The sequence below is a fragment of the Oxyura jamaicensis genome, chromosome 9 (assembly GCF_011077185.1).
Source record: "Oxyura jamaicensis isolate SHBP4307 breed ruddy duck chromosome 9, BPBGC_Ojam_1.0, whole genome shotgun sequence".
In the NCBI taxonomy this organism is placed as follows: Eukaryota; Metazoa; Chordata; class Aves; order Anseriformes; family Anatidae; genus Oxyura; species Oxyura jamaicensis.
In genome coordinates, this window is record NC_048901.1 from 11,529,728 (window position 1) to 11,540,578 (window position 10,851).

Consider the following 10,851-nt stretch of genomic DNA (forward strand, 5'->3'; position numbering starts at 1 on the left):
CCCCCCCCCAAAAGGGCCCGCGCTGCGGAACCGCCGCAAGGGCGCGGGGAGGGGCGGGACCCCCGCGTCGCCGTGGCAACCGCCGCCATGGCAACCGCCGCCATGGCAACCGCCCCCTCCGGCCTGGACGTGGTCCTTCCCCCCCCGCATCCTCTCCCCGCAGGCCGCAGCTCCCACACCCGCTGCCCCCAGCCCGGGCACCGGTGCCCACCGTGACCACCCCGGGCAGCACGCGCTGCCCCACGGCACCGCCTGCCACCACCGGCACCATGGGCGCAGCGGGGCTCCGTGAGCCCCACCAGCCGTGGTGGCACCCTGCAGCCGTCACACGGGGGGCACGGGGACATTTGCAGCGGTAGCCGTGCTCGTGGACATTCATGAACCCCCGACGGGAGCGTGCTGGGGCCGCAGGCCGGTGCTGGTGGCACATTAACCGGGCCACGAGGAGGCCAGGGCAGAGTCCGTGGCGGCGGGGGGAGTGCCGCAGCCTGGGGTCAGGGTCCGGGGGGACGCGGAGCGCCACTGGCAGGGGATGCGCCGCGCCACGGTGCTGGGCGCCAAGCGGGCCACGGCTGCCACTCCTCTCCTCTGGGCTCAGCTGCGGGGCACGGCGGGGCACGCCATGGCCACCATGCCACCACCCCGGGAGCTGCTGCGGCCGCTGGCCGTGCCGCAGAGGCTACTGCTGGGGCCGGGCCCCAGCAACGTGCCCCCCCGCATCCTGGCGGCCGGCGGCCGGCAGCTCGTGGGCCACATGCACCCCGAGATGCTGCAGGTGAGGCGTCCCTGTCCCCGCCTCCCACACCCCGTGGGGGGCCAGGGCGAGGGGTGACAGCGGCGCCGGTCCCCACCGTAGGTGATGGACGAGATCAAGGCGGGCATCCAGTATGCCTTCCAGACCCGGAACCGCCTGACGCTGGCCGTCAGCGGCACCGGCCACTGCGCCATGGAGGCTGCCCTCCTCAACCTGCTGGAGCGCGGCGACACCGTGCTGGTGGCCGTCAATGGCATCTGGGGACAGCGTGCCGCCGACATCGCCGGGAGGCTGGGTACGTGGGGACGGCCAGGCAGCGCCCTCCAGGCTGCGGGCACCCGGCTGCGGGGGGCTGCTGGGACGTGGCCTGCTCCCGAGGTCCGGCTGTCCCCACCCTGGTGGCGGTGGCCTCATGCAGTGGGCTCCGGGCTTTGGTGGGGCCACATCCCCCTGTGTCCGGTGCCTTCTGGCGGGCCCCTGGTTAACGCCTGACCCATGCCCTGCGGCTGGAGGCGAGCCCGACCTCCCTGTCCCTCTGCTCAAATCCCTCCCAGGTGCCAAGGTCCGCGAGCTGCTGAAGCCGCCAGGCGAGTACTTCACCCTGCGGGACATCCAGGAGGTGCGGGGCAGCTGCGGGGCAGCAGGCGGGGGCTGGCCCCTCGGTAGCATTCACCCCCCTGCTTTTTTCCCCCAGGGCCTGACGCGGCACAAGCCCTCAGTGCTCTTCATCACTCACGGCGAGTCCTCCACCGGGGTGCTGCAGCCTCTGGAGGGGCTGGGCGAGCTGTGCCACCGGTCAGTGAGCCCCGACATCCCCTGCCGGGGCCGGGACGTGGGGATTTACGTGCTGGTGACATGGGGGGTGGTGGCAGTAGGGGGTGGCAGGGCCAGGTGGCAGCGGAGTGGGGCTGAGTCCTGTCCTCCCCCAGGCACGGCTGCCTGCTGCTCGTGGATGCGGTGGCATCGCTCGGGGGAGCACCCATCCTGATGGACCAGCAGGGTGAGAGCCACGGGGCCACCATGGGCACACGGGGGACCAGAGGGGTCCCACAGGTCAGGGCTCACACCCCCACCACTGCTGCTTCGTGCTGATGCTGGCAGTAGCTGCCCTGGCTGCAGCCGCAGGCCCCGTCCCTCTGGGGGGACCATTGGGGTGCCAGTGCATCCCCCAGAGCAGGGCAAACACGACCAGCACCCACAGCGCATGTCCCCTGTGCTCTCCGCTGGCGGCAGTGGGCTGGGGGCTCAGTGCGGTCCCTCTCGTGCAGAGATCGATGTCCTGTACTCGGGGTCCCAGAAAGTCCTCAGCGCCCCCCCCGGCAGTGCCCCCATCTCATTCAGCGAGCGAGCAAGGTAAGGGCGGCCCTGAGAGGCGAGGGGGTTGGGGGCACGGGGGGGCTGCCAGCCCCCCTGCTTTGCCAGCTCTCTGCCAGAGCCGTCCCCATGCAGCGGGGCCAACCTGATGCTTGCTCTGGGGCTGGCAGGGGGTAAGGGGGAGCTCTGCCCTCCCCTCTGGTCTGGCTCCAGCCCTGCGCTCCGCTTTGCCAGGGAGAAGATGCTGGGGAGGAAGACAAAGCCCCCGTCCTTCTACCTGGACGTGGGCTGGCTGGCGAACTACTGGGGCTGCGACGACAAGCCACGCATGTGAGGGCAGGCTGTCCCGCCACGTGTCGCTTCCCTCCATCCCCAAAGCCCCCCTCTCCTCACCTCAGTGCTCTGCCCCCCTGCGTGGGTCCCCTCGGCGGGGGCAGCAGGGCCCTGCCGCCCCTCCCCATCGCCCGCCCTCCTCGCAGGGTCAGGCACCAGCCCCGGGGGGCTTGCACGAGCCGCCCTGCGGGGGCTGAGCCCACCCGGGTGCCGCTGGGCTTTTGCAGGTACCACCACACGGCGCCCATCAACAGCTTCTTGAGCCTGCGGGAGGGCTTGGCCATGCTGGCGGAGCTGGTGAGCGGCGCGGGGCACCGGGACGGCTGAGACGGGTGCTACCCGTGCCGTGGCAGGGTCTGCGGGGAGCCGCAGGCGCCTGGCTGTCCCCGGTAGCAGCGGCGGGGACCGACCGACTCCTCTGTGCCTCCAGGGTCTGGAGAGCTCGTGGGAGAGGCACCGGGCCAACTGCACCCTCCTGTGCCAGGGGCTGCGGGAGCTGGGGCTTGAGCTCTTTGTGAAGGAGGAGGTGGGTGCAGGGAGCCCATCTCGCTGGGCTGCGCGGTGCCGGGTGGCCGGGAGCGTCCCTGGGGGGGGGGGGGGCTGGATGCTGGAGAGGAGCCCCCGGCCTCCCTGCTGGGCTCTCCCCTCACGGGGCTCGCCAGGGCTGGGGAGGCAGCCGGGGGCTGCGGGTTGAGCCCCGTTCCTCTCTCCACCAGGCGGCGAGGCTGCCCACCATCACCACCGTCAGGGTGCCCGAGGGCTACTCCTGGCAGCAGATCACGGCCTTTCTGATGAACGAGCACGGCCTCGAGATCGCCGGGGGCCTGGGGCCCTCCGTGGGCAAGGTGCGCAGCGCGTCCCCCTCCCGCCGCCCCCCGGCCCCGCAGCTCGCCCAGCCCGCGGCCGTCAGTGGGGTGCCCCGCGGCCGGCCCGTGCACGCTGAGAGCCAGCTGCGTGCCCCAAGAGGGGAATTGCTGCGTGTCATCGAGCAGCGACACACACAGTTAGTGGGGTCACACGCCTTTACTGGGACTGAGAGTGATAAATAGGGAGAAACAGGGATGTGAGCACGCATGCGTGTGCACGTGCTGCTCCTCGCACGCCCCACGGGCTCGCTGGGCACAGCCCAGGGTGGATTCGGCAGGGAGAAACTCGTCCTCCTCCTCCCAGGTCTTGCGAATCGGCCTCATGGGCTACAACTCGACCAAAGACAACGTGGACCGTGTGCTCGGGGCCCTGCGCGATGCCCTGCAGCGCTGCCGCCGGAGCAGGCTGTGAGCGCCGCGAGCCGGGGGGGCTCCTCTGCCCACCGGGGGACCTGGCAGGAGGCGCCGCAGTCCCCAGGGACCCACGCGGGGCCACATGGGGTGCACAGGAGTGGGGCACGTGCTGGTGGCGGTGGGCGGCCTGCACCTGCATGGGACCAGGCGTTGGATCCTCGTGTGCCAGGTGGGAGAGCAGCGTGTTGGCAGGACACGGCGCAGGGGTGGCTAAAAGCCTTCCTCTCCATCCCTCACGCAGGGTCGCTCCTCGCCCCGGTGCCCTGGCCCCACATCCCCATCCTCTCCACCTCTCCCGGCCCCGACGCTCAGCAGCCCTGCCGTGAGCTGACCCGTGGGGTGGAGGCAGGACCCGAGCGCAGGGCCCTTCCCCTCCCGTCCCTTCCATCACCACCACCACCACCCAGCCGCAGACGCGTGCTCCTTCCCTGGCACCGCCGTTCCCGAATAAAGCGCCACGGCGCCACGCTGCTCCCGGCCCCGCGTCTTGCCTGGTCTCGATGAGTTTCAGGGCCACGTCCAGCCCCCCGTGTCCCCCCTTCCCCGGGCGACAAGGCCCAGAGCCCCATTTCCCCTCTCCCTGCAGACAGCGGGGGTGAGCAGGGGGCGCCTGGACGGGGTGGCAGCGGGTCCTGCTCAGCTCCTCGTGGGGATTTCTCTCTGCACCTTGGCGAGGAGCTGGGACATAGCCGAGCGGCGCGCGTCGTCCTGGATCCGGTAGACCTGCAGCTGAGCAGACCCACGGGTGGTGAGGGAGGGGAAGGGAAGGGGCTCCCCTCTCGGCTCAGGCCCCGCGGGCTGCAGATGGGGTACCCCGCTGCAGCAGCAGGGTGGGCAGCGGCTAACAGGAACTGCCGGGGGCTCCTGGGGGCAAACCCAAGCCCGTGCCTGGCACCGTGAGTGGAGGGGGCAGGGACCCCCATCGCTGCCCCCCGGTTACCTGGCTGAGCAGGATGTCAAAATAGGCTGTGTCCCAGTACGCCCCGTCCTCGGCAGGGAGTCGCAGGAGGGCTCTGACCTCGGGGTCTGCCTGCAAGCCCTTGGCGCTCGCGGGGAGGCCGAAGTGGAAGCGAAGGAAGCGCGGGGGGTCCTGGGCGAAGGCCTCCACCTTCGGGTAGAGCGAGGCGAGGTCCAGGGGCTCCCCGTGGAAGAGGTTCTCCTCCGGGCGCAGGAAGTGGGGTAGGCGCCGCGTGGCCAGGCAGCGCAGGAGGACCACCAGCAGCCTGTAGACGGAGCCCTCCAGGTCCTGCCAGTCCTCCGGCGAGGGAAACAGCTCCGTGCTCCACAGCAGCACCGTCTGCGGGGTGGGGAGAGGGGGTGCAGGCCATGCCGGGGGGAGCCCGGCCACCCCACCAAGGCTGCACCTTCAGATCCCCAGCAGGAGGTGCTTTGTGAGGGGTAAACACCTACCGTGCTGGTTTTTGTTTGTTTGTTTGTTTAAAACGTCAAAGAGCACGGTATGAAATAAAGCCCACTGGATTTGCTTCCAGCTGGGGCCGTTCCCTCGTCAGCGATGACTTTGCTGCTTTCTCCACCTCCGCCCCGGCGAGCCAGCACAGGGCAGAGCACACCGTGATTGTGACACCGGGTGCCCAGAGTGCCACAAACAGGTTCGGTGGGGAGAGAGGCTCTTGTCAGAGCAAACCCCGGCCCCAGCCCTCCACCTCCCGGCACAGCGATGCCGTCCCCAGCAGCGACTGAGCCGCAGTGGGGTCCAGGAGCCCGCCGGGGCACGCGGCACCGCACGGCCTGCGCCAGGACCTGCCCTACCTTCAGGTGGTCGAAGGAGAGGCCGGCTCGCCCATCCTCCTCCCTCCAGTCCTGGCTGCTGAGCTGCTCCAGCAGGCGCAGGCTGTCCAGCCGAGGTCCCTGCAGGGTGTCCACTGCCCAGAGCAGCTTCAGGACGGGGAGGTGAGCCGAGGATCTGGAGAGAAAGTGGTCTGCTGAGAGAGGCTGGAGACCCCGCGGGGCCCAGCTGGGGAGCAGGGGAAGGATATCTGCAGCGCCCAGGGCTCTGCTCTCAGGCACTGCCACGTGCTGGCACCCTGGAGCCGAGGTTCCCCAGAGCAGAGGCCACATTTAGGGCCACAAGCCTGGCTGCACCTCGACAGCAGGGATGGTGGGGTCCCCGCGGCACACGGAGGTTTGCAGCAGGTCCCTCCCCGGGGTCAGCTTCCCCAGAGGAGAGGAGCTGGGAGCAGCTTCCTGCAGCCTCCCTGCAGCCCCACTTGAAGCCTGGGGTTTGGCCACAGCCCCAGACCCGCCCTGCTCACAGAGCAAGCCGGCTGCTCGGCCCCTCCTTGGGGCTGGGCGGCTGTGCGGACAGGAAGGCAGGCGTCACCCCAGCCCCTTGCAGCTTCACCCCACTGCTGTCAAGAGGCCAACGTGCAGCAGGAAGCTGAGAGACGCCACCCCGTGCGCTGGTTTAGCTCCTGCAAGCGGCTCAGGGGCCTCCTTTGGCACCTGAAGACCCTGCTGGCACGGCCTGGCCCGGGCAGGCGAGCTGTGGCAGCGGGATGCACGGCACACCCCACGTGCCAGGAGGCCAGCACGGCCCTACCAAGGGCACAGGGGCTGCTTTCCTGTGCCCCCCAGGCAGGAAAATCACCCCGCAGTTGGCTGGCGGCTCTGAGCCTCTGCTCTCCCACCCTTTCGGTGCTGCCAGCCAGGACGGATGGGCAGAGGTAGGGCCAGCGCCGTGCTGTGCGCGTGCTGGAGCCACTCACCTCCAGCAGCGGGGAGAGGCTGGGACGAAGTGAGCCTCCGCCGTGGCCTTCTGGAGGCTGCCCTCGGGGAAGCCCCTGTCGCGCTGCCGCCCCTGCAGCCTGAGTGGCTCCTGCTGCCTCCTCACCACGGGGACGATGTCGAAGCGGACGGTCTTCCAGCCACCGCGGACCAACAGGGACAGCTCCATGGCATCTTCCTGCAGGTTTTCGGCGCTGAGGTCGCCTGGATGTGGAGGGTTTGGCCACATGGCAGGAGGAGGAAGGTTAGGAGGTTACCGCAGCCGGTCCCGCAGGCTGAGCTGGGTGTGCACCACAATACCTGCGGGCTCGTCCCACCCCGCTCGAGTCATCCCTCTCCAATGCTGCGGTTTGGCTGCGGTTCCCCAGCGGATGCCATCTCCAAACCCCGCCGGGGTCGTTTTCAGGAAGGAGATGCATCGCTGCCGGGGGGCTCGGGGCCGGGCCAGCAGAGCGGGCACAGCAGGTACCCACGCAAACCCCGAGCGGCAGAACAGGGCTGCACGGTTTGGCAGCTGAGCCGTGCCAGGAAAGAGAACGTGACCTATGAAATATTGATCAGGAAAGGTCTCAGGCTGCAGGGGCAGAGGAAGAGGAAGGACTTGGCTGAGGAGGAAGGAGGGAATGGTGGGCGTGCTGGGGCCAGGGTAGGGCACTTTCGGACCCTCTCCTCCCCTAACATCCTCTCTTACAGCCTCCTCCAGGGGCTGCCTGCGCTGGGCACTGTCAGAAGCCAGCAGAGCCAGGAGTAAAGCAGCTGGGGCAAGCCAAGCACACCGATTCCCCGTGGAAAATGCAGGGACCAACAGGAGAAGCATGCCCATGCCAGCACCCAGCGAAGGGTGGGCATGGCAGGGAGAGGTCGGCGTCCCCTTCCTGAGCGGGGAGCCAGCTCCCAGCCGGGGACGTGCCCCGGTGCCATACACACCTGGCTGGAGAAGGGAGCGGCGCTGACAGTGCACGATGGCCGAAACAAGGAGCTCTTTCAGGCGCTGGAGGACTTTGCCCGGTGCCAGGTGCCGCACCGTGCCACCTCCCCGCTCCGTCTCACCCGCGCTGGTCCAGTCCTCCACGCCGGTCACCACAGAGGGCACTTCCAGGTGGCAAGTGCCCGGATCCCCGGGCTGGCACGGCCGTACCCGCAGCGCATCGCCGTCGAGGTGCAGGGGCACCTCCACCGTGACGGCGTCCTCGGAGGCGCGGAGCGTGAACTCGAAGGCTTCCAGGTTCCTGCAGTAGTCCACGAGGAATCGGGGCTCCGCGCCGTGGACGTGCTCCAGGAGGGTCAGCAGGATGTCCTCCGCCTGCTGGAAGTGCTGCACCCGCTGCCCCTGGCGGGACACGATCACCCCCAGGTAGCTGCGCCAGCGGGACCCGCCGGCTGCCATGGCTGGGGCCGCGCAGCTCCGCCGGCTGCGAGTGGGAGCGCGGCGCCGTGGGATGGAGGGCGGGGAGGCAGCGGGCGCTGGGCGGAGGGAAAGCCTGGCTGCTGACAGCTGGGGCGGGAGAGACCGAGCCACGCCATCGCCCCACGCCATTGCCCCACGCAGCCCCGCTCTCCTCAGCAGCCCTGGCAGAGGGGTGAAGGGGAGACGGGGGCCAGGATGGGGCGAGGCGTGGGGCCCCTCTGTCCCCTGCTGGGGCCTGTCCGTGTGCACCCACGTGGCCCCAAAGCCACGCAGCCCCTGCCTGCCCGTCCCCAGCACTTTGCCCCGCCGCCGTGCACCCTGCGGAGGGTGCGGGAGGTGGATTGCCTGTGCCTCCCTGCCTGTTTCCACACCGGGGTCTTTCCCCCTGTCCTTCCTCCGGGAGAGGCTGGAGGAAGCAGAGGCTCGGTGGTGCCACCCAATGCGTGGGTATCCCTGCTGCTCCACGAGAGCTGAGCCAGGCCCTGCTGGAGGCTCGCGAGCGGCTGATGGGTACGGATGGGGTGAAGCTGGAGGCTCTGAGCCACCAGGAGGTGAGCCCAAATCCCTCTCCGCCTTCGCAAAGCGGCTCAGGATCCTCTGGGAGAGGCTTTCTTAGGCAGGAACTTGCAGTGGAGGGGACCGGCAGGGTGAAGGCTAGTAGCCCTCGGTGAATCCAGCTGTGCCATGCCCCCCGGGAGGACGGCTGGGGCTGGGGCTGCCAGCAGGGGCCACGATGGAGACGCAGAGGAGGAGCGGGCGTGCTCGCGCTGCAGCATCTGCTGTAATCCGCCTGGAAACCCCTCGGGAGCTCTCGCAAATGCGGGGTGGTTTGGCTTGTTTTCCAATCTGCAATGCACGCCTGGGAGCAGCAGGGACTCGGGGGGTATCGGGGGGGGGGGTCAGGGCTCATAAGAGCGGTTCAAAGGGGTACATGCACAGGAAGAACACCACCCCCCGACGCAAAGCGAACAGTCCCTGGAGAGTGAGGAACTCCAGCCAGAACAAGTCTGCAAATCATTGACATCAAAGCTTGTTCAGGAACCAAATGCAACTGCATGAAAAACCTCCTCCCCCAGATTCCTGTGACGACCCTCCCCACCTCTGGCAAGCAGGGAGCTCGTGGACCCCTCTTCCCTCTGCTCACCCTCTCCGGTGCGAGGGGATGCTGCAGCCCACAGGGCTCACTGGGACAGCTCGTGTCCCCGTAAGGGACCTGGCCGAGAGCATCGTGGCTTTTCTCTTTGGTGTGGGCAGGAGCAAAGCAGAGCAGCCAGAGGCTGGGTGTGCCAGCATCACCCCAAGATCTCCAGTCGCATCGCTGCTCGTGGCTCCAGACTGGTCTCGGGTCACCCACCAGCTCGTCCTGTCCCCTCCGCGTGGGTCATGGCTGGGGGACCATGCCTCAGGGAGACCACGGATGCTTGATGCAGTGCAGAGGAAACAACAAAACGCTTCAGGGATGAGCCTGGCCCTGCGGCAGGCTCGTAGGATGCAAATCCTGCCTGCAGGTGAGAGGCACGGCCACACACGGCGAAGTGAGGGGTGTTCAGGGCAGAGCGAGGACGGGCAACCGAGCCATAGGCTCAAACTCAGCACAGAAACATTTGAGGTGAGGCATCAGGAAAAATTTCCGAACAGCAATGTCAGTTAGACCATGGAATAATCTTCCTGAGGAAGTGCTGGAATCGCCATCGCTGCAGCGGTTCGTGCCTGGTCGAGACAAGTCACCCGGGACGCTCGCGGGGAACGGCCCGGCGCTGGCAGAGGGGCCGGGCTGGATGAGGTAATAGGTCGTTTTCCATCCCTGCGTTTTATGGTTCTGTGAATTTTCACTCTGTTAGAAACGAGAAAGGGAAAACAACCAAAAAGGAAAAAAAAAAAGAAAGAAAAAAGAGCGAGGGCGAGCAAGAGAGGGGAAGAAATAAAAAACCACTGGTGGCACGGGGATGGTTCGGATGGCACCCGTCACGGCAGGGGCACCACAGCGGGACGGGACCCTCGAGTCCAGCCCCTGCTCCGAGCTGGGCTCAGGTCCTGCTCTGCTCTTCCTCCGGGCTTCCTGGGGGAGCCCCCCAGCCATTGCCACCCCCCAAAAAGAGACCGGGGCCTGACGGAGAGGCAGAGGGGCCGCTGGAGGCCGGGGAGGCCAGGACGCGGGAGGCACATCTGCCCCCAGCAGACCGAACCCGGCTGCTCTGCCCTGCTCCCTGCTCCAGCGTGGGCTGGGGGGCTTGGGGGGGCCACGCATCCGCCACACGCACCCCTGAAGGCGGGGATGGGGCCGAGCGGAGGCAAAGAGCACTGCCCCTTCCCAGCAGCCTCCCGCACGCCCCAGGGAGCCAGGAGTCGGCCTCAGAGCAGAGCGGCCCCGAGCAGAAAGGACAGGATGGGGTGGGGGGAGAGGGAGGCAGGGGACTGAGAGAGGAAGAGAGAGTAATTTAACATGACAGGCTGTTTATTTTGGCAAAAACGGTCTCCTTTCAACAGATTTCAAAGCCCAGCCCCGGGGCTGGGGGGGGACCACACAGACAAGTGGGAGAGCAGGGGTTGGGGGCGTCTGATGGGGCTCGCGGACCCTGCAGCTGGGCTGGGGACCCGTGGGCACCGGGGCGGGATGGGGACGGAGTGGGGACCAGCGGGGACAGAGCGGGGAGCAGTGGGGATGGAGCGGGGACCGGCTCTGGCTGGCGCCCTGGGACCTGGGGCACACACGCGCGGTGGGGGCACGAAGCCACGCGCGCTCCCGCACGCACGTGCTCGCCGGCACGCACGCGTTCACACGCTCCCCCGGCCCCGGCTCCTTCCTCCGGGCCAGGGCTCAGCTGGAGCCTTGGCTCCCCCAGCGAAATTTCAAAAGAGGCTTTTTTTTAATAAATAAATAAATAAGTAAAAAAAAAAAAAGCTGCTAGTAAAGAAATAATTATTATAATCACGTTAAGAGATTGGCTGTAAGAAAGCCCTGCGAGAGCTGCCTTAGCGGGGAAGGCTGCTAACGGGGGGGGGGGGGGGGGGGGGGG

At 68.0% G+C, this 10,851-nt stretch overlaps 2 protein-coding genes and 1 long non-coding RNA gene across 4 annotated transcripts; 2 read left to right on the forward strand and 1 right to left on the reverse strand.

The window, feature by feature from the left end:
• The first annotated feature begins 484 nt into the window (after positions 1–484).
• Positions 485–3,714, forward strand: AGXT (alanine--glyoxylate and serine--pyruvate aminotransferase). Its single transcript, XM_035334156.1, has 11 exons — positions 485–775; positions 857–1,049; positions 1,309–1,373; positions 1,449–1,549; positions 1,684–1,754; positions 2,023–2,107; positions 2,303–2,398; positions 2,629–2,698; positions 2,832–2,927; positions 3,118–3,246; positions 3,572–3,714. The coding sequence occupies exons 1-11, from the start codon at positions 533–535 to the stop codon at positions 3,677–3,679; spliced, it is 1,257 nt and encodes a 418-aa protein (XP_035190047.1). The 5' UTR covers positions 485–532; the 3' UTR covers positions 3,680–3,714.
• Positions 3,715–4,226: 512 nt separating this feature from the next.
• On the reverse strand, positions 4,227–8,076 carry MAB21L4 (mab-21 like 4). Of its 2 annotated transcripts, none has more exons than XM_035334155.1 (5): positions 7,354–8,076; positions 6,408–6,630; positions 5,452–5,605; positions 4,622–4,978; positions 4,227–4,404 (listed from the first exon to the last, which is right to left on the reverse strand). In XM_035334155.1, exons 1-5 carry the CDS (start codon positions 7,961–7,963, stop codon positions 4,318–4,320), a joined length of 1,431 nt encoding a protein of 476 aa, XP_035190046.1. In that variant the 5' UTR covers positions 7,964–8,076; the 3' UTR covers positions 4,227–4,317. The 2 variants fall into 2 exon arrangements, with proteins under 2 accessions (XP_035190046.1, XP_035190044.1); XM_035334153.1 differs by having other exon boundaries at positions 4,227–4,410.
• LOC118171237 lies at positions 5,191–7,458 on the forward strand. Its single transcript, XR_004753116.1, has 3 exons — positions 5,191–5,291; positions 6,611–6,670; positions 7,120–7,458. It is a non-coding gene; the product is annotated as an uncharacterized LOC118171237 (long non-coding RNA).
• Positions 8,077–10,851: the final 2,775 nt, after the last annotated feature.